Source organism: Pseudopodoces humilis, chromosome 2 (genome assembly GCF_049639895.1).
Source record: "Pseudopodoces humilis isolate 2021_Gansu_Grassland_sample_001 chromosome 2, ASM4963989v1, whole genome shotgun sequence".
Lineage (NCBI taxonomy): Eukaryota > Metazoa > Chordata > Aves > Passeriformes > Paridae > Pseudopodoces > Pseudopodoces humilis.
In genome coordinates this window covers 84,711,484-84,737,764 of record NC_142201.1, presented here as the reverse complement: position 1 = coordinate 84,737,764, position 26,281 = coordinate 84,711,484, and the positions used below count along the sequence as shown (strand labels likewise).

The 26,281-nt window shown below is 46.9% G+C and overlaps 1 protein-coding gene across 3 annotated transcripts in view; it reads right to left on the bottom strand.

The window, feature by feature from the left end:
- GAB2 (GRB2 associated binding protein 2) overlaps nt 1-26,281 on the bottom strand; it is a 93,837-nt gene that overhangs the window by 15,423 nt on the left and 52,133 nt on the right. For all 3 annotated transcript variants that reach the window (XM_005516150.3, XM_014249591.2, XM_014249586.2), the window contains exons 2-3: nt 24,724-25,024; nt 1,760-2,000 (exon numbers count right to left, since the gene is read on the bottom strand). In XM_005516150.3, coding sequence (XP_005516207.1) covers nt 1,760-2,000; nt 24,724-25,024 — 542 coding nt within the window. The remainder of the gene's footprint in view (nt 1-1,759; nt 2,001-24,723; nt 25,025-26,281) is intronic.

The window sequence follows — 26,281 nt, the reverse complement described above, 5'->3', positions numbered from 1 at the left end:
AGCTCTGCCCTGTATCAATCATTGTGGTGTGAGAAAGTGAAATGGTTATGGGGACAGTTTCCAGCCGTGGCAAATCACTGGGGAAGTGCCAGCCCTATGGGAAAAGCTGGGAGACGCTGGTTTACACTGCTCTGGTGTGGCTGATGCTCTGCAGTGACAACAGGGACTCTGTTTCATGGAGCCAGCACGAGATGGCGCTCAGAAATAGGGCTTATTTAGGGGAAAAAGCAAGCGATGCTGCGATAAGACAAATGAATCCCTGCCACCTTTGGACCTCAGTGGTTTGGGTTCTGTCAGAGTATTTTCGGTCGAGGACTTGAAACATCTCATGGGTTAATTATTCTGCACTGCCTGCCAATTAGCTACTATTACCCTCATTTTATGGATGAGTAAAGTAAGAGCTCCAGAGCAGAAAGGGCAGGGATTCCCAGCAGTCCTGCAGCCTGGCCCCATGCACTGGGCATTGATCAGATGATTATTTCTGGCCCAGCTGCAGAAGCTACCACTGGCCAGTTTGCTTCTGCTCACCAAAGCACTGGTGTTTGCTCTCTTCTCCTTTCAGGTCCCAGCCCTGCTCAAGTTCTCAGAGGGTGGCTTTTAGGTATCCTCACAGCTGGAGTGTGAGAGGACCATTTTTTTTAAACACTGTTCCATTAACTCCATCTGAAGTTAATTTTTCTGAGCCCTTTTCTGTTGATGTTTTCCAAGTAGGGAAAGTCAGCTGCAGCAGGAAAGCCCCGTGGATGCTGCAGCCTGAGCTCTGCTCTCACTCCACACCAGCTGGGTTCCGACTGTCTCTCCCTCCCTCCCTCCTCGCCCGCTCCTGCGAGCCAAAACTCTTCACGTCAAAAAATCTCCTCGCTATTTAAGGCAACTGGCTGGGTCTGGAGGCAGGGAGTTGTCACTGGCTCAGCAATCCCACGCCGTGCACCACCAACTGCCACGAAGCCCAGTGAGCTCTGGAAGAGGTGAATGGCAGAGTGGTGCAAACCCTGCCCATCCCTTTGTCCTTTTTCTGGTTAAAGGCAGGAATTAGGGCCCTGCCTGCAGGATCACAAAGTGGTTGAGGTTGGAAGGGACCTGTAGAAGTCATCTGGTCTAAACCCCTGCTCAAGCAGGGCAACCAAAAGTTGTGCCCAGACAACTTCTAAATATCTTCAAGGAGGGAGACTCCTAAACTTCTCTGGGTTACCTGCTCTTGTGTTCAGTCACACTCACGGTGAAAAAAAATGTTTCCTGATGTTCAGATGGGCTCTCCTGTGTTTCAGTTTGTGCCCATGGCCTCTGGTCTGTGGCACTGGGAATCACTGACAAGAGCCTGGCTCCGACCCCTTTGCACCCTCCCTGCAGGGGAGGTTCCTCTGAGCCTTCTCACAATGCCAGCTGAACAGCTCCAGCTCTCTCAGCCTTACCATTTAAGAGAGATGCTCCAGCCCTTCAGCAACTTCATGTCCGTTTGAACCAGATCCCATACTGACCCCTGGGGTACTGCTAGTGACTGGCCTCCAACTAGACTTCATGCCACTGACCACTGTCCTCTGGGTCTGGCCATTCAGCCAGTTTTTAACACCACCAGAAAAGCCAGGAAAGCTGGGAGCTTGTGAGGTCACCACCCTGACCTTCTCCCAACTATGATGAGATGAGACACTCACTCAGGACTTTCTCCTGAGGTTTTGCAGACCTCCAAGGATGGAGGTGGGTTGAGCCACTCCCACCCAGACCTCCCCTCAGCTGTTCCCGAGTGGGCGGGCTACAATACCTTGCATTTTCTGACTTTCTGCTCATACATTGATGGAGGAAAAGGTAGTCCTGGGGGGCACTGGCAGACAGGGTGCTCTGGAGGTGGCTGGCAGGTGAGTCGAAGGTGAACAGGGTGGGCTGGCTGGAGTGGGACGGCGCTGAGGACTTGCGCTCTCGCAGCAGGTGGTGGCTGGCACTGCTGAGCTCTGCTGGGGAGGAGCGCGGGGCGTGGTTCATGGAGGCGATGCTCCTCAGGGTGTCTGTGCAGGGAAAAAACACTCCTGTGAGTGGGAGATGTAGCTACCCCACATCCCATCTTCCCAGGGTTTTCCTTATGTAAATACTCTGGCTTTTAGAGAGGTCAGTTTGCTAATGGCTCCAAGTGGTTCTCTCAGCTTTAGTCAGAGCAATTGCAACTATAGGTGCCATGTATGGAAAGAAAAAATTAGCATATTTTATCATAAATCATATTTCATAATTTTATAATATTTTGTCACATAGTGACAAAATAGTGGCTTGCTGGGATGTCTGCAGGATGTCAACCCATTTCATGGGGCGCTCAGTGGGTTGTTAAAACCTGATTTAAAAGAGAGGAGCTTTCACACCGCAGTGAGATTTGATTAAAGTCACCTCCAACCCTCTGTGTAAGAGCATCACTGCTATCCCTTTACACTTGGGTTAACTGAGGAATGGGGTGGGAATCTGGATGGACATAATGACAGCAAAGATGAAAAATATTCTCATGTTTCCAAATTCTGTATTGATTTTGTGACCACAAGAGAGTTGCTGCTGTTTTCTGTGAATAAAAAGGGATGCAGACCCAAGGCATGACACGTAGTGCCTACTCCCCTGCTCAAGGAGAAACAGACCTTAAAATATTAATTTCAATGGAGAATATCCCAGAGGTCAGGAATAATCACCCAGCTACTCCAGCCCTCTTATAAATGTGCTTCGTGAATTCAAACCACAGATGAATTTTTACAGCCAAGCTGTAAATTCCCACTAAAAAAACAAAAAACAAAACCAAAAAAGCCAAAACAAAACCAAAACACCCAGAGAACCCACAAGCTGCAGAATATTTTGGAAATGCTGACACATCTCTGGTTGCAGAAGAACACACAAAAGCCCTTCCATGCACTCCTGACATGTGAAAACCACTTCACTCACTGTGGTTCGCAGAAGTCACCCTTCATATAATAAATGTGATTTACATTTATCTGGTGCTGATACAAAACACAGAAAAAACCTAAACCCCAACAAAAAGGAGAAATCCACGCATTTTCTAGCCACCACTAATTTTGGGATTGATCTCTGGTTTCCTTGACACCATGTTCACTGACTCTTCAAATCTGACTTCAGGTATCCATGCTCCAACACAAGGATGAGTGACTTTTTATGGATTACCAACCTCTTTTTTTCTACTCCTTTCCTCAAATTCCAGATCCTACCAGAAATATTGCACCTGATTCCTTTATGTTACAGAGAAATGAGTTCTCTATAAAGTGGCTGTCGTGGCTTGGAAAAGGAAAAGATCCACACAGGGTGAATTTTCACCAATTTCTGAATCACGTCAAGAAACAAAATCAATCTGTCTGCTGCTCATTCATTGCTGTTACATTTTTTCCCTGGTGCTGCTGCAAACTTCACTTGGTGCACAAAAAATACATTAATAAAAGCCAAAGAGCCTGGCTTGACTGTGTTGTTTGGTTTGTGCTAAACACAGAAAGGATCGATATTTAACACTGACATTAATGGTGGGGGATGACAGCTTAAAACTCTGATTCCTGTCTTTTTTGCATGGGCATTAAAAATCCCCTGGGGCTCTTCATGGGAGTAAATGGCCATCTCGGTGTCCTCGGACAAAAGAGTGTCTTGACCCTCATTCCTATTAAATATTTATCCCATAGCAGTGCAGAATGATTCCCACTGGAAAAGGAATCTTGAGAGCTATGAAAATTCCAAATTGAGTGCTTTGAGATCAGCCAGGATGAGAGACCCCAAACCCACACTGCCATCAAAAATAGGGGTGCTGCACCCAAAGTGCCTCTCAGGAACCCCATCTTGCCACCTCCCGAATCACCAGCAAGAATTGCCCATGACACCGTGCTTTGGCCAGGACTCTTTGGGCATGGTGAGGATGACAGCTTGGTGGTGTGCTCCCATTCCAGCATCAAGGTCACCTCCGGGGACAACTATGAACTGGACTGCGCTGGGGTCCCTCTGAGCTGTCCTCTCACACTATCCCTGCAGGCTCTGCACTTGCCATTGCGTCAAAATGTCATGGCAAGGCAAAATACACGCAGGAGTTAGAAATAACACTGATTTATTTGTGCTAACACAGCCTGAGGGAGAGATGGGGCTGCAGAGAGGAGACAGTCCCCAGCAACACCCCAGGGCACAGCAACTCCAAATTGTAACACTTCAGGGAGCCCTGGCATTCTGCACTGCCAGGAGACCTTAATCTTTCCCCAAAAATCAGTCTGATTTGAGGAAACCGGAGAACACAGCACAAAAGATGCACTCATTGAAATTAGAATGAGTTACTCCACGGTTACTCCAAACACATACATGAAAATGGGGGATGAAGGGGGGCAGGAGGCAATGTCTGCTAAAAGCATGCACTTCCCTGGGGAAAGCCGCTCTATTGGTATCCTCATTGATTTTCAAAATGAATTCCCAGCTTGCTTCCCACAGCGACCCAGTCACCAAGAGCATTAGTGGGAGCCAATTCAGGACTCACATACTCCATTAGGTCTGTGAGATGAACTCCATAATAGTAGGTGAGAGATGGATTGCTTTGCAGGGCTGGGAGGGTATTGCAAGTGCTGGGAAGATAAATCCTGTTGAAGGAGACTGCCAAGATTGGTCTGGATTTTTTATGTTGTAGAGTTTTTTGGTACTAGAATAAAGGACAGCTCATGTGCCCAGGTCATACACTGACAGCAGGTCCTGCTGGAGGGCAGGAAAGGAGGCAAGAAAGGAAATCATGGCAGGAGAACAGTATCTGCATACTAGCACACGCTAAGGGAAAAATCAGGGCACCATGTGAACTTGAAATGCAGACAGATCCCCATGAGGGTAAGGCATAGAGGATGAATACGAGCCAGAGATCCCAAAGACGTTTTAACTTGCCGTGCTGCAGCGCCCAGCTGCCAAGCAATGAGGACAAACACTCCTTTCCCAAATCCACGCAGAGCTCTTAGTGAACAATCCCCATGGGATCCCATCTGGATGCCTCCAGGCATCGGTCCCACCTGCATCATGACCAAAGATACTCAACTCAGTCTCTCCACAAGCCAAAAAGAATGATGATTCTCAATCCCTCATGGCCATCCACCTTGGGGCCATGGATAAACCCAGGGCCCTCCTTCATTTAACAGTGTAGACATAACCCTCTAATCCTCTGGCTTGATGTTGATATCTTGAGTTTATGTTGAGGGAATGTGTCAAGTACAGCCAAGAAGGGATAAGATCTTGTGCAGTTCCTACTGCCATTCCCAGGGGGGACAGAGTTAAAGTTATGTAGTGGGGCCATGTGGGAAGTGTCATCTTAACCCCACGTTTCCTGGCCAGCTCTCCTCTGAGTTTGGGGAATTGGACTCTCACGGTCTGGAAAAGGCACTGTTGGACGGCCACAAGCTAAAATCCAATGTCAGCAGCAAGATTTATACACATACATCTTGCTGGGCTCAGGCTACAGCTGTTGCACTGGCCCCTGCAAGAAGCCAGCAGCTCTGTGGGGAAAAACCAGCACAGCCCTGCAAAACCCCACGGTGTCAGTGGCCTTTGGCTGAAGGCTTTTGGAACTTGCTAGTCCAGGTTAAGATACACCTTTTTGTCCATGTGTTTCAGCAAAGTGGGGAAAAAAACTTGGAAATCCATCCTCAAAGCAAAAATCCACAACTGTGAGCACAGCCAGCAATGGGATGGACTAGGCTGGGAGCCAGGAATTTTTTATGAATGTTTTCAATCCCCCAAAGCGGTAATTCCCTCCTTGTTGACAGTTCTGAATTCCCTTGCTCAGAGCACTCGACTATTGCTGTGTGCACATAGCTCCACACAGTATTCCTGGGCTTATCTGAGCAAAATAGTAACTCAGCCTCCTTTGGAAACTGTTGCTCTGAATGTCCTTTTCCACCAGAGCCACAACATCAGCTTTCCCTGCTTGAAGGCAGAGGCTAAGACTGCAACTCTCTCTATCTTCAAATTATACTGTGGATAAATTCCTGTGCTCCTGTTGATAGCAGCAAAGGTGCCTGACTTACTTGGCATCTCTGAGTGGCACAAAATTCCTATGATCCCCAACACCAAACTGGCATGGGCTGGTCCAAGAGCTCCACAGACAAGAGCTCCTCAAATCTGCTCTGGCCACGAAGTACCATGGACCACACCGCTGACTTTGTGCCAGTTAAAACTTGTGGCAAATGACTCTTTATTGAGGGAATAGTAGAAATCTACTAGAAATAATCCCTAGAGGGCATAGAGTAGATCATGGTCATGCACCATCGTCTTCCTCACTTTTTGGAGCAGTTCCATCATTTATGAGCAAAAAGAGGGGGAATTTTCTTCATGGGAATCTCCCTGCATCCCCACTTTTGCTGCCAGCTCTCTCCTCAAGCACAAATACCAAGAAATAATTTAAACAAGACAAACAACCCTACCAAAACAAGCCATCCACATGCTTCTCTTGGCAGGAAGAGAACAAACAACATGTCCACTGGATGAGTCAACACACCACAGTGCTGCCAAGAGGCCCTGGGATGCCATGAGGATGAGCATGGCATCGAGCAAGGTTTATTTACTCAGCTTTCCCTATTGCCTCCAAGTTGGTTGGCACTTGGGCAAGCTGTTATCAGTCTAAGGATGCCTTGGCAGATCACTAAAGGTTTTCTCCAGAAGGTTAGTGGGACACAGCATCTGATCTGGATAATTTCCCCCTCCTTCAAAACAGAGAGCTGGGTGCATGGCCACAGGCACCCCAATTCTTACCACTGCCTGAATTTTGGGTGCTGAGCAGGGGCAGCTGAGCTTCCCAGAAGCAAGGACAGGGCACAGCCTCATCCTGACTGCTGAAGAGCTGAGGAGTAGAGAGACAACAGTGACACAGAGCTCTTGAGCTTTTACTTTCCAGTTTGTGACGCTTGTTTCCATTTGCTTTGGGAAGCTGGTCAGGACAGACTGGCCAAAGGAAAGGAGGAGCATCACTCCTTTGCAGACAAGGATCTGCTGCACAGAGTGCTGAGGGCACGGTTTCTGTTATACAATTTCAGTCATCTAAATGATACTTAGCCTATGCTAATTTCCTTAGGTTTTCTCTATGGAGAACAGTGAAATCTCCCAATTATTTAAGCATTTGACAGAGGATAGAGAGAACTACCCAAGAAAGAGTTATGGGAGAGACAGTGAGAAAAAAATGACAATAAATAGTATCGTCTTTCTCCATTAGTGTCAGTGCTTTTCATTTGTATGAAACCACTGAAGAATAGTGGCAAAGTAAGAGAGCATTTGCTTTGGAGAAGAACGGGAAATGGGGGAAAAAAGTCACAGTACTGGAGAGTGAGTGAGTGAGAAGAGAGGGAAAGGAATCAAATCCTGACCTCAAAGCATTATATATATCACTTATTTTAACAGTAATCAATTCTTTGAAGGACAAATGGGCAGAAGTAAGACAGACTGCAACAGAAACAATGCAATGCCTCTCCCTGGAAAACACAGGTTTGCTTCTGCAAGATGAGGCTGCAGAAGCCAAATCCCATTCCTGCCCTGGGAAATACCCCTTGGTGACAGCAACCCATCTCTGTTTCATATCAACATGTCCTGGACATGGCAGTTACCATCTGAAGCGCAAATCTGCCACTTGATGGTGGAGCTCAACACTTGTGTCAATACTTGGAACATTTGGCCAGACTGGGATGCCTGGTGTTCACCTATTTATTTTTGTTATAAGGGCATCAGTGCTTGGAGATAAAAGCAGATGAATGTGGATGCTCACAGACATGGCTTATGTGTGCCCTTGAGCATCCCACGTGGGACACCCTTATCTGAGAGCCCTGGAGTGGGACAGTGACCCACAGCTAGGGGTGAAGGACAGTCCCAGGGGGCAGCAAGGGCTGGGCTGGGCCTCGCTTGCTGCATGGAACTAATCTCATGGATCTTCATTTCTGATATCGCAAAACAAATCTGCTGAGGGCATGCAAAACCCATCTGATTAAATGGGATAAAGAAAAGGCTGGAACAGAGGAAAAGGGCAAAGATGATGTGGTTTAACTGTAAAAAACACAAAGTGGTCTCAAGGTGGGTATTTTTGCCTTTGTCAGGGGAAGTATATAAGATGGCAAAAACAAGTCAATGGGGATGTGTAGAATTAGCTGGTTTCTGTCTGTGGGTGGCACATGTGATTGTGGCAGATGCCAGGGGCATCCTTAGCAAGTCTGTCTGGAGGTACAAGCAGTCTGTGGAGACCAGTGCTGCAGGACAGACTTGAAGCTGTTGAAAATGAAGAGCTATAGAAAGAGAGGACACATTTATATGAGAAAAGGGATTTTTTCCCCCAGAGGCAGACTCATGATGTCCCAGGATCTTACTGTGTGACATGAAGCTCTGGCATCCTGTTTCAGAGGATTGCAATGTATATTATTATTGGTTATTATACTTGGTTATTACTATTTATGATGATCATGATGATGACTAATGATTTTGGCACCTCCTAACCCAGTTTTCCCTTGGAAATTACACTTTTTACAGTGTAATTAGAACCATCTCACCCGAGTGCTGCGGTCCAACACGTCATCAAAAAGTCCAGAAGCTGGTGCACCACTGACTTCCCCCAGCCCAGGAAAAACTTGCTTTTAGGTCCTGAACAAAATTTTCCTCATCATCTTTTCATTCACTTCAAGCAAGTATGTGGGAACCTCTCCTTGCCTGAGCAAACATGTGTGCATGCCTCACTTGGCAGGGATGGAGGAGAAAGAATGAATCCTGGTCTAATCCCTGACAGGGCTTCTTAACAGCTCGCTTTAAATTTTATAGCCCTTTTTATAGACAGTGGGAGCGGAGGTCTTTAATGTTCCAGGAGAGCAGAGAAAAACTTTCACTAGGAGAAAATCTGAACCCATTTTACTTATGCATGATTTAGGACCATTTCTATTCAAGGCAGCGCACAAGAGGCCCAAATATTTGCACTTTGTATTAAAGAAGAACTGCCATTCCCAGCTCTTTACAGAAGTAATTTATTTCGATCTCACCTTACCTTGGGGGAAGAAACATTGTAACTCCCAGTTTGTCGAGGAGTCAATAAAACAGCAGCACTGTTATGTGACTGCATTACCACTGCTCACCAAGGCAGTGCTTGGGAAAAGGGAGCAACCCCAAATTTCTCCTCTCAGAGTCCCCTTCTTCATGGGTGCATTTGCACTCATGCATGGGACCTAACTGCAGGAGTTTGACTCTGTTTTTCTCTCCTCTATGTAAGATAAATGTTATTTTTGCTCTGTGAGTGGTATTTTAGCTGATGAGTTAAAAGGAAAGGGAGGTGGGAGCTGTGGTGCAGGGGTAAGGGGTCAAGATGGGCACAGGTGGATGCAGTAGAGCTCCACATTTTTCACACAGCTTCAGGTGAGCTCATTGCATACAGCCCTGCAAAAATCCAGAGAGGACACAGAAGAAGTCAGTAACCTTCATGGACACAATATTGTGACCCTGAAGCAGCCACAAAACAGCCTGGAAGTCAATGCAAGAAAGAGCCAGTCCAGCTCCAGAAAACATGCTTGTAGGGGTGGAGATTGACTAGGTTTTGTTTTTTTCTTGCTGGAAGAAAGCTTCCCTTTTTCATCTCTGTAGCTTTTTCTCTCAAAACAAGCCTATCTGCAAGGGATTTCCATGTGCTTTTTTGTTTATTTGTTTGTTTTCTAGTTTTTTGTTTTGTTTTTTTTTTTTCATTCAGGGGCATGGGCATACCCTGTCCACATACTGGGATCATCTGAAGAAATCCTGAAGGCAATCCCATTCTTGAGATATTAGAGGATGAAACGCAAGAAGTGAAAACCTGTATAAGCAATGGGAGGATAAGAATGGGAGAGCCCAGCCGCTCTCTTGATGGATTCTGCAACACCATCACTCCAGGAAAAATGCAAACAGCTCAAAAAGCAGTCCTGGATTTTTCTGCCCATCATTAAAAACCTGAGTCCTGCCCATCAGACAGTCTATTAACAGTGCTCAGTGGAAGCAGAGAAAGAAAAGGTCCTTTGCAGCAAGCTATTCACATTGCTCTGAGGTTAAAAATGCCTGTGACCCCCAAAGCTTTACGCATTCAGAGATCGGGAGTTCACATGCAGTAAAGGTCTTCAGTACCAGTTAAAGCCCAGAGGTTTTTCTCTTCCTCTTCTTTTAAGATGCAAAGATGGCAAAAGGACCTGGAATTTATTCCCTACACATCACCATAATCAAATAATATGCTAATGCTATTAGCATGGGACCTTGCATGGTAAATGACTTCGACTCATATTCTCTTTCAAAATACTAGAGTTTCATTTAAATTGGTCTCCACAGCAACCAGAAACGGACTGGAATAACGTCAGATAGAAATTTTCATGTCTGGGCATGGCAGACAAGGAATTTTGCATCAGGGACTGGGGGGAGAGTCATGAAGACAGCCTGATCCCATCAGGACTGGCAGGCTTGTGCTGGTCAGCTCTTTCCCAAACACTCAGTGATGACAAGTGCAAGGACAAAATTCACTTGCACATCCAGGAGGACCTCAAAGCATCCTGATGGAAAAGAGAAGACATGATGTGGCTTATGTAGAGCAAATCCTGAGAAGGCTTCCTTGGTCCTCCTCCCCACAGATGCTTTCTAAGTGGCCCCAGGGCACACATGTATGACAACTGGTTTCATTGATGCTCAGTCAGCTCTTGTCTGTTAAACTCAAACCTGGCTGTTTGCAACTGGTCTGAGAGAGCCAAGCTTCTCATCATGGACCACACTCCTGTTACTTTAGGGTTGTACAGGCACAGACCAAGAAGAAAGTGTTACTGGCTTCCCTCTGTTACAAAAGGAAATGCTGCTGCTTCCTTTATCTCAGCTGCTCACAATCTCTCCATGGTAAGCAATAACTCCCATGAGGATCTAGGATGTGAAGGACCTGCAGCGTTCTCTGACCTGCTCCCACCAGCTGATCACATGGTTCTGTCCCATTGAAAACACTCCCCAAACCTGTCTGAAAATGAGCTGAGCTTTGCAATGCCATGGCTGAAAAGCTGCTGGTAAGAAATTAGCTCTAATTTCCCAGGAAAGTGTTTTCTCAGCTGCTGAACTCATCTTCCCTGCACTTGTTTCACTCTGTGGTAACCATTACATCAGCAGGCATGGTGTGATCCTCATCCTGGTTGGGGCTTCTAGACATTCCCCTAATCATAAAGTGAGTATTAGCAACGTGTCCCACAAAAATGTCTTTGAATTCAATGTCAGAAAGTGGGAATCATCTCACTTGAGAATGGCTGAGAGTTCAGGCAATTAAAAGAAAACAACTCTGACCAGTCTTTTGATTCTGTTTGTAATTATCTGGGTTCTGGTGGGTGTTATAACATCTGTACTGGTTTGGCAGGGAGTGGGGAGCGCAGCTTGTGCCAAAGGCAAGAACTGGTGTGGGCTGAAAGCAGTGCAATACTTTGGAGTGGTATTTGCACTCAGAAATATGGGGCCAGCAGCTCCTCCCACAAGCGATTTTGCGTTAGGGTCAGTTCCAGTAGTGTCCCTGTCCCCACATTCCCCATCCACCATGGCTTGTGCCCCTGTGGGACCACCCCAAGAAAGAGCTGAGATGCAGCTGGGCTGGAGTCTTTACTCCCACTGGGCTTAACATCCTGGTAGACTTTGGTCAACATCAGCTCAGTTCCATCTTATGTTCTGATCTTCCTCTTCCCTGTGCATGAGTGTTTCCACCTGGACACCCTCCATCTCACCGGCACATCTGGTCATGCACAAGCAAGTCTCTCCCCACTGGATATTTCTGCACTGAGAAGCAGAGCAAACTCCCAGCATGGATGTTGCTGTTTGAACCCTGTGCACTAAAGGACAGGCTGGTTTTGTGGTTATTTTTAACACACAGCAGCAGTAGAGCTGTGTTTGGTGGAGCAATGGAGCATAATGTAGAGCTTGAGGTCCTCAGAAGACTTGGATAGGGCAGACTTATCACAATCTCCTTCACAGTTACAGTTTTGGATTTTGGCATTGATCACCTGACTTGGGTACAAAACATCCACTGGCATCCAAAGACCAGAGCAAACCATCCCTGCTCTGATTCTTGCTCATGGGTTGAGAACCATCCCATGGGCTTACTCAGCCTTTCCTCACCCTCCTCTTCCTTGCTCAAACCAGATCACAGTGTGGTAGGTGAGCCCATTCTTAAAAGCCAGAAGCAGCAGGTGACATCACCCCCCTTGCAGCTCACCCAGCCTTGCACCCACCACAGCTGGAACCAGCAGCCAGAGCAAAATCCACATCTTCTTGCCCGGTGGTTCACCCAGTGCTTTGCACTTGGCTTAGGGCCAGCTGGAAATCTTATGACATCGTCCAGCTGGAAAACACCATTTAATCAAAATAGGAGCTTGCCAAGGGATCATTTGAAGCCAGAAATTACATGAAAACTTCAGAGGATAAAAGTGAATTTTAAGTAAAAAGGGAGAAGGTCAAGGTATTTCAATTCATTCTCATCAGAGTGGATAATTTTTGGGGGGCAGATTGCCACTCTTTGACTGAAAATCATCATCGTGTGCTTTTTAGATGTGAAAGTGCAATTCTTGTTTTTTCCTGAAATTCATTCAAATTCAGAATGAAAAGGTGTGAATCAAAATCAGCACTGAAAGAGTATGAAAATGAATACCAGAGGGAGTGAAAAAGAAGATGCTGAATTTTCACTGCCTTTGAAAGGGAGTTTGTTTTGGGCTTGTCACCTGCTCCACTGGTACATAATGCAAAGACAGCATTTCCCCAGATTGCTCTGACTCCATATGGGCAACTTCTGAGCATTCCTTCTTCCTCACAGGGGTGGGATTTATTTAATTTTTGATTTTAATTACTGATGTGACACATGTCTGAACTTAGTGTATTTGGCTGCTGAGACAGATCTGGGTGAGATCCATCTTCATCCTTCATCTATGGGATGAAAAGTGGAATGGTGACAAATACACAATACATTAGACCCATTTCTCTCCAGAGATGGTGGGAAGAACTAGCCAGGATATAATGGCTTTTGGCTACGACCATGGGAATGCAGGGACTGCTGGGACCAGACCAGACTGGAAGCTAGCCTGCTCCAATCTCCCAACCACAACTGCTCTGGAGACAGCCGAGAACTTCACAGGGATCACTCATGCAGCAATGCACCCGCAGGGAAAACCTATTTGTGCGTCACCTCATCACTCATAAACCTTATTAAAGCAAATATTTTAACTTATCTAACATGACTGAGTGCAGTCATGGCAGCACTAATTCTTTGAGCCACTTTATCTGCAGAACAAGCCACTGCGTCATACAGCTCTGTGAACACAGGGCTGGCCTTCCCTTCAGATGGCACCACAAGACACCAGACCAGTAGCATGTGCTCTCACCACTGAGATGTGAGTGGATTTTTTTGTACACAAAGCTCTGTTTGCCCTGGACTTGGACAGCATAGATTTACCTCCATAAATATGTTACTGGCAGGCAGAGGACAGGGTGGTCCTTCCAACATTGTGCCAAAGAAACTCAAAGCATTTCTGAGTCTGTACTCTTGAGTTCTTCTTAGAGGTAGAAGAAATGGTGGAAGTGAGTTTCTGGACTCACAACAGGACCCCAGATGCTCAGAAGGAGCTATGTTGATGCCAAAGAGGAGATATAACGGTATTTAAAAACCATAATAAAGCTGTAAAAGCATCGATGGGCTTCAAATAAAAATCACAAATCCATCCCCTTTTCTTAGAATCACAGGGATGAGGAAAAGCCACAAGAGTCAATAAACTGGGATTGAGATACCTAAAAAAAAGTAAAAAAAATTAAAAAAAAGGTAAAAAAAAAAAGTAAAAAAAAAGAGTAAAGATTTAAGAGATACCACAGTGCTTTCTGGGAGAAACAATCTTCTGCTCTATCAGGAGTTTCTTTCAGACAAATCTCAAGAGACGAAGGCAGAATTTTCATAGGATCATAGAATGCCTTGGGTTGGGAGGCATCTTAATGACCACCTAATTCCAACTGTGCAACATGGGCAGGGACACCTTCCACTAGACCAGGTTGCTCAGAGCCTCATCCAACCTGGCCCTAAACACTGCCCCATCTGGGCATCCACAGCTTCTCCAAGGAACCTGTGCCAGTGCCTCACCAGCCTCAAGTAAAGAATTTCCTAACATCTAATCTAACTCTATCATCTTTTAGTTTAAAACCCTTCCCCCTTGTCCTATCCTTATCTGCCCATGCAAAAAAATCACTCTCCCTTTTTTTTTAATAAGCTCCCTTTTTGTTTTCAGTTGGAAGACCATGTGTTGACCAGGTTTTGACCCTAACACTAATCATCAAAGCAACCATCAAGCAGCAGAAAGATTCATCACAGAATTTATGGATTTCAAGTGAGTATTTGAAAGACTTCATCATGACTCACTGGAGAGCAATATGAACCATCATGGCAAGCCAGCAAAAATAATTATCATCGTCAAGGCTTTATATCAAGGTTTAGACTGTGCAGAGCACACACAGGCTCGAGGGGAGGGTTTACACATACAGCAATGTCAAGCAAGGTGGTGCCTGGCAGGGCAGGTGATCGGCCGTGAGATGAAGGTGAGGATGGAGCCACAGGCACTACATGATGGAACTACACAGGCACACAGGATGGAACTACAGTTCACTACACTTTCACAGGTGATGAAGTATTTGCAAGTGCCCAGACACCTGCCCAACACTTCAAAAAGAGGGTTCATCGTCAGTTATGGAAAAAAAAAAATAAAGAAAAATACCAATTGCAATGAGTCACTCCAGTTTACTTTCAAAAGCAACGACTTACAAGCACAGGGACAGTTTGGCAGTGAAACGATGGAAGGTAATCATACCAAAACTTGGCACAAGCAGCTGTGCTGGCTGGGATGGGATTAGGTCATGTGGAACCGAGAGAGCACATGATGAAATTTTTGAGGTGAAATGTTATTTTCCATTTTAATAAACAGATATAATGGGCGGCAATCAATCAAAGGTGCTAACAAGTCACATTCCTCGGCATGTGACAAGAAGCCAGCAAGTATGAAAGGAAGCTACATCCCCACTAAGTGCTGACATGAGGTTTAGGTTGGATATTAGGAAAAGGTTTTTTACCCAGAGGGGTGCAGGGGCAGCTACAGCAGGTCAGGATTGTGTCCAGACAGGTTTTGAATATCTCCAAGGATGAAGACTCAGGTTGGTGGGTTTTGTTGGCTTTTTGGGGGGGCTGGACTTTTTTTTCCACACATCTTTAAGAATTTGCTTCATCCTCTGTGGCTTACAGGGATTGTAAGCATGGAAAAATGGCAAAGATGGTCCTTGGATGCCTGGTGGAAACCGTAACTCCCTTCTATGTCTGAATCCCACTGAGAAGCAGCTGGCTGTGTGCAAGTGGGGAACAGAAGAGATACATAACTTATAATTTTCCTGGACAGTCTCATTTTTAAACAGGTTTTCCAGGAGTTGTGACCAAGTGTCCCTTTAAAGACCATTCCCAGCTTGGAGGGAACAGGCACCATCACTGATGTGCCTCAGGCAGCAAATGGCTACAGGCAGGAGAAAAGACGCTCTAACACATCTGTACTGTGCCTCAGTGATGAATCCTTTCAAGCAGAGACTGCCCTTCTGCTCAGTGCTTGTGCAGCACCTGACATAGCAGAAGACATGTTTCTTGGCTACATCTACAATGAGATGTTCCCAGCCTTCCTGGGGGGAGCTGGGCCGTGGAAGGAGGCCGCCCCTGGATCAGGTGTAAGCCCCACAGCCCTAAGCAATTGACAATATTACAGCTCTGGTGTTGTACCACAATACATAAATGTATGTTTGAGGAGCAGGCAGCAATTATAACTGAGGCATAGAAACCATCCAGGGAAGAAATGCTATCTTTACAGATAAAATCAGTAATAAATGCTGCTGCATTCATAAATAAGAATCAGTCTGGAAACAAACCTTGACTGGTGTCATGGAAAGTTCACAGGAATCGACAGCTTCGTGTCTCCTTCCTGCTCCATGTGCCTTCACTTGGAGGCTTTAAAGGCTTTTGAAAGCTTTCCCTTTGCTCAGCCTTGATTTTAATTGGAAATATAAAGCAATACAAACCAGCAAACAAACAGGCATTGGAGTCCAGGAAATGAGAGTCTCTATCTGTCCTGGCTTTTATCAGGTTTTACAAAGCAGTGCACAGGGCATATTAAACCATGTCCCTCTCAAAACATTGGAGGGAACAGCAGCAAATATGGAGGTAAGAAATGGGAAATACATTTACCTGGGGGAAAAAAATATTGTCACATTGTGAAAAACTGCCAGAAAATTATTCTTTAAAGAGGTGATTTTTTTCCCTCATCCAACCTGTCTGCACTTGCATTTTGGGGATCTCTGTCCACTGCATTTCCCATGCTGGTTCCTATGTATTGGGAACCACCTGTGGGTCTGTATCCTGCCCTAACACCTGAGAAACTCTGCAGACACAGATTCATGGCAGCTCCATGAATCCCAAAGTGCATGACTGGGGCACATGGGCTACAACAGTCCCAACACCCCTCTGGGAAATACAAACGCAGGCGAATCTGACTGCAAGTTTCCTCTCAGCTGGCTGACACCCAAAAATGCCTCTCTCCCTCAGTTCTGCTCAGACAGTGTCACTTCAAGTCCATCAGCTGTTTTTGTTTCCAAGGGCTTTACATGGTTTTGTTTTTTGATGCACTGCTGATACCGTCTGCCACGCTCATTTTTCCACGGTCAGTAAGTCACCCTAAAAATTCCTCTGTGCCCATTAAACTCACAGAGCTCATCTGACAGGGCTCATAGCCATAAAAGCCAATTACAAAACAAAGAACTATGTTAAATGGGTTTCTGATTCTGGGTGCCAGGCCAGGAGACAGCTCTGTCCAAGGCTGAGATGTGAACTCAGCTTGTCAATCTCTGCTAGGAAACCTGTGTTGGAAAGGCTGGGAAATACTTTTAGCTCTAAAAAAAACCCTCAAACCTCTTGAACTACACATTTCTTCTTTCTCTCCCAGCTCAAATCCCAGCCTCAGCTCAGCTAACCCAGTGGGACTTTGGCAAGGAAAGGGCAGGATTTTCCCCAAAGGCCCCAGTCCTCCAGCTCTGCATTTATCTTCAGAAGAGGCCAGTTGGATACCCTTGAGCTGAGCGCCAGCTGGGAAACAGTCAAGAAGAACCGTTGGTCCTTTTTGAAAGCTGAGCATAAATTTTATTTTCTGCTGGTTGATGGTTTTATTATTTGCAGTGAGATAAGAGCATTTTTTGCCTATAAACCTTGTGCTCCCACAAACAGCTGCATCCTCCGACAGTTCCCATCAGTGCTGGGTATGGTCAAAGGAGGCTCAACAAACACTTATCTTCCAGTGGACTCTCTGGGATGGTAGAGTTATAGGTTTGCAAGCACAAGGCTCAATTATCTTCTGGATTTTTTTTCAGTCTTAAGTATTCAAAATGTCCACAGTCACAATAAAAACATCTAAATAAGAAAATCCTAAAAATTCCTAAATTTCCAAAACGCAAACTGTGAAGAAAGTCTTGGTCCAAGCATTGCAAATGTCAGAGATTTGATTACATCAGATGCCCTGAAGCCAGAGGCTTGGTTTTCTAATCGTGTGGATACCTTAAGACCTTTTCCCTTGCTAAAACCCTCTGCATCCTTGCCTCAGTCCTTTTCCTGGCACCTATATGGACAGGAGACTTCCTCTTGGTATCAAGGACAGTGACCACCACAGCACTGCAGTGTTGACACTGGTCCTGCCGTGTTTCTGAGAACCCAGAAGAGCTGAAGAGCAGAGTACAGCAAGGGAACTAAGGTATGGAAGAATAGCAGGGGCTGATCATTGTCTGGTGCAAATGAAATTATGAAAATGAAATCATTGAAGATCCAGCTTGATAGCAAAGGCCTTGATAGCAATCCTGAGACAGGTGGGGGTGAGTTTTAGGAGAAAGTGGACAGTTGAGCTCATCAGTCCTAATTCCTTGGAGAACCAAGGGAAAGAAATGGCCACTTTCAGGGTGCAAATGATTAGCCTCATTCTAGGCATATTTTTTAATTTTCTCCCTAGAACTGGACAGATTACAACCACCCAAACATGTCTCACTCTTAGCGGCATCAGTTCCCTCTCCAAACTGCCAGGGGAATCACAGCAAGGACACCCTGACCAGCTGGTAGAGATCAGCAAGGATCTCTCCCTGCTTCTGTCTTCTAGGAAGCAAATTCGAGGTCATTAGTGGTGCTCTGCTCTTCAGCAGACTCATCAGTACCTCAACTAGTTTATCTCCAGAGGGAAAGAGGGAAAAAAGGGGGAAAAAGACAGCATGCAGTTAACTGCTCTCAATCCGCTCCTTTGTGCCAATACCACTCCATCTCCGGTATTGTTTACACAGAAATAAAAGCTGAATAGTGTCAGATCTTAAAATAACTTGCTGTTTGTGGAGCAGGAAAACCAGGGTCAGGGAAGTTTGGAACAAATTTAAAGTGGCAGGAAGGCTAAGGAATGAACTGTGACTTTGGCAAGAAGGTGCCTGCATGCACCTGAAGTTTAACCATGAGCCTGGTGCAAAGTGTGTTAGTGTCACCAGGTCTCCCCCACCTATTCCAGCGAGGCTGGGTCAAACCTGGGGCTGAGATATGACATCTGCATTTGTCCTCCAGAGTCAATCTGCAGCCACAGCTGTTTCCCTTGTTAGGAACACTCACAAAATGGAAGGAAAGGATGAGGCGGTTCTGATCCAAATGCCCCTGAGGTGTGCAACCAGTGGATCTGTATGGGACATAGGTGTTTTAAAAGAAGGAGCTCCTTGACACTGAGTGCTGAAAGTATTGATGGGAGCACAGAGGAAAAGCCTGCATCTGCATGTATGGGTGGAGAGCAGGTCAGAGTACAGGGCTCAAAGCTCCACATTCCTGTCCCAACACAAGCCACCTCCAAGTCACAAATGGGGCAGGGGACATTAGGTCTTTGGGTAGGTGAACAAACATGGAAAAGTGAGTTCAAACCTGGAGAGAATCCAACCAGATATGGCCTGTCCATCCCATTGTGTTGTCAAGCTCAACTCAAACATACTCTTGTTCATTGCTTCTTGTACTGTCTGCCAACAGTGTACAACTCACACTAGGCTTAAAGATGGAGTCAAGACCAATTGACTTGTGCCAACAGAAGCGAAAAAGTCAAGGGGTACAAGGGGGAATAAATTTAAACTGACAGGGGGCAGGTTTAAATTACATATTAGGAAGAAATCCTTTCCTGTGAGGGTGGTGAGACACTGGCACAGGTTGCTCAGAGAAGTTGTGGATGCCCCATCCCTGTAAGTGTTCAAGGCCAGCTTGGATGGGGCTTTGAGCAACCTGGTCTAGTGGAAGGTGTCTCTGCCCATGGAGGGGGGTTGGGACTGGATGCTCTTTAGGTCCCCTCCAACCCAAAGCATTCTGTGATTCTAGGAAGCCATGTCCCACTTGAGGGCACAAGGATCCACAAGGGGCTGCCTGCTCCATTGCCCTTAGGTGGCAGCGCTGCCTGCAGATCCCAAAATAACATACAGCAGGACCTGGGTGATGTCAGGGACACAAGGACACCCCCACATATCCCTCCTTGCCCCCAGTTCTCATTCCTCATTCCTCAGCCTTTGCACACTCCCTGGCTGGGCTCTGGGCTTGTAACTCCTCCAGGACACAAGTAGGGAAGGAAGGAGGCATGTGCTAGGCACGATAGCAAGGAAGTTCCTGGTCTTGGGTATTTCCCCTCTGCTTTGGTTCTTCCTGGCTACAGGGCAGGCAGCGGTGACAGGAATGCAGGAACTGTCACTTGTATGTGTTCCCTGGTGCCCTGCTCCTGCATGCAGGGATGGGGAACACTGGACTTGGGAGTGTTTGGGAGAGGTGAGTGGTATACAATGTTCAAACCTGGTTTTACTCTAGCCTTGCAGCCCACAGCCTCTTCACTGAGTTTTGGGCAGCTCCTGTCCTCCCAACAAGTCTTCAGAGGTATCTATGTTGTTTTCTTCTCTCTTTGTTCTCTGTTGGTCCCTCTTGAGCTCCCTTTGTTGGGCAAACACGCAGGCAAACCTGTCTGCAAGGAATCCATGGGGCTGGAGGTGTCACTGGCCTGTCGCTAGGACAAAGATGTTTTCGGGAGAGACGTGAGGAGGGTGCAAGAGCAGCCAGATGGGGTCATAACACAGACTGGCAGGCAACAGGCTGGGGGACAACCAGCCAGCAGCCCATATGGTACCCCTGGCCAAAGCAAGTCAAGTGAGAGCAATAAATTTGCTCTCATGGCCTGGAATGGGGCAACTGGTGGAGGGTCTGGGGCAGAACCAAGCCAAAGAGACCCACACATGTCAAGTGCAGATCTCACCAGTGTGAGCAGAAAGAGACTGGTATCTGCAGGCTGATCCACTAAACTGCTAGAATGAGCAGGTCTGAGTTGAAGGAGGAAGGGAAGACACATCTCCATTAAACTTTAATGCTCAGCCCTGACCCATGTTCAGTGAGACATTGCTGGGTTTGCTGGGGATTGATCCCTGTCATGACACACAGTACCAATGCCAAGCCTCGGAGATGGAGTGGGGAGTTAGCCAGAACCCAGAACCGCCCTGCAGCAATTCCCTGCCAGAAAGCAGAGAAATAAATAAAAGATATTAAGTCCCAGATGATAAAAAAAAAGAAGAAAAAAAAAAAAAGAAGACGACAACATGCCTAGACTGGGTGGGAAAGGCTACTGCTGCCAGACACAACCCATCAGGGCAGGAGCCCAGTGCCATCCTGTTCCCACGCCTTCCTCACCGCCCTCAAGTGAAGGGAGCTTTCAGCTCAGAGCAGGGACATCTACTTACCTGCAAATATTCCTTTCCCTGGTTTCATGTATGGGTTAAACCTCTAGCACAGTGCATTAATGATGTGTGTGAATAAGCTTTTAAACTCCCACCCATGACTGGTCAGCACCCATGAATCCAAGCCCCTGAAAGAGCCTCTTTTCCATGGAGGAGGTAGAAGAGGAGCTCCAGGGAGGTGCTGGTGGTGGCACGGTAAATTGACATAAAGTTAATAAAGTTATTGACTCCTTCAAAATAACTAATCCTTGCATGGGGCCCCTGCAAGGACATGCTCACTGCATGGGTACACACTGTTTTGTGACACATGAAACTACAGGCTACTGTAGCTGCACTGCTGTCATACTAAGGATAGGACAAGGAGGGATTTTGGCTGAAGCGCCAGCTTCAGAAAGGGTTAATGGCACATGAGATATGTTTAGTGGGATTTAGTATTTTTTTTAACTTCAACAAACAAAGCATATGAGAAAATTCAGTTCACAGCTGAGCCCTGGCTGCCTGCCCACTAGGGCAGGGAAAATGCAGATGGTTTGAAATACCCACGCGCTGGCCTTTCTCATGTAGCTTGTGGCCCAGGGTCCCTGGCTAGTCTCTCCCCATTGTATTTGGATCACTCAAGGTGGCAGCAGGGCAAAATGCAGTGTAAAGGCAGCACTGAGACAGGAACAAATCTACTTTCCTTGAGCACGGTTGGCCTCCTCAGACACATAGAGGAGCTGGGATCCTGTGAGGTTCTGCTTGTTCAAAAATAGTAATTAGCTCTCAAAGTAAATATGTGTTAACAGAAACAAAGAGCTTTGCCACAGTCTGGGTAAACACTTTAGAACCAATTTAATTTCCCTTCTCCTGGCAGATGTAATCGTGCTGCTCTGCAATTATTTTCAGGTCGGGGCAGGGAACAAAGTCACCGGGGCGGCTTTGCTGAGCGGCTGCTCCTTGGGACAGCCGGCAGGACCCTCTGCTTCACTGACATTCAGGCCCCTGGGGCTGAAACGAGCTTCCTTCCGCTGAAACAGATGTATAATGCAGCTGGAGATCAGCAAACCAGCAGTGAGCCATAGCATGACATTAAACCGCCCTAAAGTCCAGCCTCCTCCTTAATCCTGAGAGTCCCCCTGTCTAGACAGGACATCAAGGACTAATGTGAAAACCAAGTGACAGAAAATTTACACACTCCCATTGAGCTGCGAACGGAAAGAGGCATCCAAGGGTGTAAATCTGTTTGCCTTTTAATTGTTTTGCCTTTTGGGAGCACGGGAAGCACCTAAGCACGGTCCCACACTGCTGCAGAGGGTTTGCAGCCAGTTTATATCACTGCTTCCAGGTTGCCCATTTGCTTACTAAATCATGCTAAAAAGCCTTTTTACCCTGCCTTTTCCCTACCATCACAGGGAGCTGGTGGAACAGGCTTTTACCCAAACTGCCCCAAAAGCTGATGAGTTTGTCCTCCATCACCGTTGGGTTATAAGCAAACTAGTGACCGACTAGTGGCTGGGGCTCAGCTGATGTGGGGTGTTCCTTCAAAGAGGCAGTAAATCAGCATATGATGGCAACTGTAGTAAATGTGTTTGCCAGTGATGGAGTGTTTCCCTAGCTGAGTACAGCCCAGCTGGGAACAGCCTAGCTGTGGGGCCAGACCCAGCAAGGCTTTTGGGCCAGTACAAAGCAGTCACACACCCAGGAACAAGTACAACCAGAAAAATGTGCACAGTGGCTTCCCTGGAAGTTTCTGATCTTGTTCCACCATGCTGCTTGTCTGCTGGGAGAAGGTTTAGTTAATTAATTGCTACAATTAGCATGGGGCTATTCCTGCCCATGATGGTTACCTTTTCCTCCCCTTTTTTGGTTCATCCAATTACCAACTCCTCCATTCTCCAAGGCACAGACACGTTTGAGGATAAGGGAAGGAAGGTCCAAAAACAAAATGCCAAGTATTGCAAGCTCTGTTTCTACCCAGGAACTGTCTTAATATTGCACAAACTCTTGATCCTCTCCCATCCATCCACTCTTGACTTCAAGGAGGTGATGAAGAGGGAGCACAGCACAGCAGGGTTACAAATATTGCTATGACTGTTTCATTGCCCCCTCCAGATGGCACCTCACGAAGGATGCATGATGAGCTTGTATATGCGAAGATGGACAAGACTCCCAACACCCATCAGGCTCCAATGATCCCTCAACTTCTCCATCCAGCCTCAGGCCATGGGTTCTTCAAATGAGCATTACTCGCTTTGAGAAATGATTTATTTGGCATTACTTAGCAGGGATGGTGAAGGAAAGGTGAGCATGGGGTCACTGCTTAGGCAAGGACCGAAGTGAAGCACTGGCCCTGAATAATTCATGCTCCCTCTCTGCTGCAGCATCTGGACACATCTGCTGCATTTGCTATTGCAGGCTTTTTCTTGGCTTACTCAGAAAATCACACTTTGGCAGCTGGGTACTGTTTCAAGTGGGTACTTTCCCTACAGTGTTAACGAGCTGTGATTCTGTTACAAATAGGGATTTTTGTTCCTCTTTTGCTGATGTCACTTCATGATCCTGCAGGGAATAGTGCTTGGATCTCTGCAGCCTGATGATCCCTGTGTGCCCTTTGGGACAGATGTACTTGCAAGCGGGAGATTGTTTTTCCTTTTGCTGCCCAGATTTATATTTCACTGAAGTCCCGTATCGATCCTCTGCTGCTGGGCTGAAAGCTCATTTTACTAAATGAGAAGAAAAACAGTTCCCCCAGCTGAACACAGGCAAAATGGAAAATCCTGCAACGAAACAGCCCCTAAAAAAGGGGCCTGAACAATTTTGCTGAACCTCGAGGGCTGTGCTGCTGACATTGGAACGGTATGTAATTTATTTAGCCTGACCTTTCCCTGAAAGACCTGACTGGCGACGTTATCAAGGATCCTCTCTGCCACTTGTGCACCCATTGCCAAGGTGACATCCTGTTTCATGCGTCAGTCAGGGAAGATCGCATCCGCGCTGCTGCGATGCTTTGTTTGCTGTCCTGCCTGACAAGCTCTTGGCAGGGTTTCAACTCCTGCGGATGGCAGCTGCTCCATGAGGGACCAAAACAGATTCGAGCTGGATGCTATTATAACGAATTTCATGTAGACACAGCACAGGCCTGCAGTCCCTTGGATGAAACTGGACCATGGATGAGGTGAAGCAAAGGTAGCCAGAGGTGCTACCAGGTATAATGGGATGGGCAGGGGACTGCAGAGCTGCACCCCAGGCTCACTCCCCCAATCCCATCTCACTCGGGATTTATGTGCGCCCTTGAGAGCTGGGAAAGCAGAGGCAGCTCAGCAGTGCTTAATGCAGAGGCTTGCCCAAGTGCAGCGGAGGAGCACAAGTCAGACAATAGGTCCCCTCACTGCACATCAGCTACTTGGAGTTTTCCTTCCCCCTTCCCAATGCTTTCCCTGAGGGTCCCAGGAAGAGATGGGGATGCAGCTGAAGGGAGGATGTCTGTCCTCCACATGAGAGCCTGCCAGCAGTGGGGACAACTGCAGTGGAGAGGAAAATGGTCCCAGTAAAGCTTCTCCCCCTACTCCATCAAGGGACTGAAACCCCTGAGCAAGGGGGATTTTCACTGCTGGTTTCCACCACTCTCAAAGGGGATTTTGATGATGGATAGGGACAAAGGCTGCAACTAAAAAAGTCCCCAAACACCACCAATTTCTTGTTAGAGACTGAAGGGTCTATAATTATGGAGGGTAAAAATGATTGGCTCTCACAGTATCCAAGCTCTTCAGATGTCAAAGGCAGGAAGGCTTATGAAAGTTTCCCACATGTCCATGCATTTCCCACTTAGCCCTCCCAGCCTTGTGGCAGGCTGCACCACCCTCCTACAGGTCTGATCTGAAAGAGCACCTGGGCCCACTGGGAGGACAGGAGAGAAGATGCTCTTAGGCATGGACCTGTCTCTCATGGTACCTGTGTTCTCCTCGGACTGGTTGAAGCCACAGATCTGGCAGATGCTGCGAACCCATTTGTTCATGTCGTCCTCAGTCTCAGCCACCAGGTAGAAGGTCCTGTCACTCGTCTTGATGTCGAAGATGTAGCTGTCTTGCAGCTCCTTCTTGTTGAAGGTGAGGCCCGCGTCCACCTGCTCGCAGAAATTGAGGTTGATGACACGCAAAGGTTTCTTGGAGTGGTCATTTTTGTAGTACTCCAGGACATCGGGGTCACCACTCATCCGACCGCTGCGCAGGACGAACCAGCGTTTCTTCCATGCCTGAAACCAAGACAAGAACAAGCATGAACCCCACTGCTCAATCTGTGAGAGCGAAAAGCCACTGCTAGGCACAGGGTGACAGAGGGACATGACCTGACTTATCCACCATGGGGTTCTCTGGGATGACGCTCAGGCATACCTGCAAGACTCAGTTCCTCAGTTTGATACTAAAATCCAGGAGAATTAAATACTGAACTAGCATCACAGCATAAGATGATCCCAAAAGGTGCCAGTCTTGAGGCTCAGAGGAACCTTGCTTCTACCCTACAGCCCAGACGTGCTTCCAGAACCCAAATGCCGTTCTGTCTGTGCTGTGGGATAATCTGTGCAGTGGCATTACCGAGTGTCACAATGCCAAAATGCCTCGCAGCAGCTCAGGGGAACTGAGGCACTCCGGATGTAGCACCCTGAGTGTCCTAACCTTCAGATAAACCCCTGACAGCATCATAGGATGTGTCTGCAGATACTGACCATGCCAATCTCTGTTCAAATGCCAGGAGAGAAAGACTAATAAAACCAAAGGAGAGCTGGTTTGTTTTTCAAATATCAGGAATAATGCCAGGGAGACCCATGGAGATTCCCAGCTTCATTTGTTTTTCAGCATCCTCTGCTCCCTGGCACATGGGTAACTCCTTAGCAAAGGAAAAGGTTATCATTGATTCTTCCAAGCACTGCTGACGGCGGCCCCCAGCCAAACTACCCGCAGAATGGACTCTGGGGATTGCGGAGTTTGAAGCTAACCAGCAAAACAAATGTCAGCCATCAGCCCTGGCCCTGAGAGCTTCAGCCCTGCTTCCCTCCCCATGCCAGACACAGTTGGGAGACCACAGGAGGGGGAATAGCCACAAGAATAACATGTTAAAGGCTAAAACTGAGGGAAAATTGTGCAGGTGTAACCCCCTATCCCATGAGGTGAGCAGAGTGTTTCTCTGGGGTGAGTGAGGATCATGGCACTTGTGTGAGGGATGAATGGGGTTGAGGAACCACCTTGAGCTCCTCCCTTTTGCAGAACTATGTTCCCTTGCAGAGGCCTCAGCTCCCATGGCCTAGGGAAGGCAAGGATTACATCTAAGTGTCGTCCTTAAAACAGCTTTTTCAGGCTGTCTTTGAAGGCAGCAAAGGTTTGAGCGGTGCATGTGGATAAGCATGATGTGAATTATGATCAGTGCTCCTGTATTACCTGACAAAGACCTCAGTTTGTACCAGAGGATGTCAAAGGAGTGGATGTGATCCCCGCCATCCTGCCCTGGCTCTGGA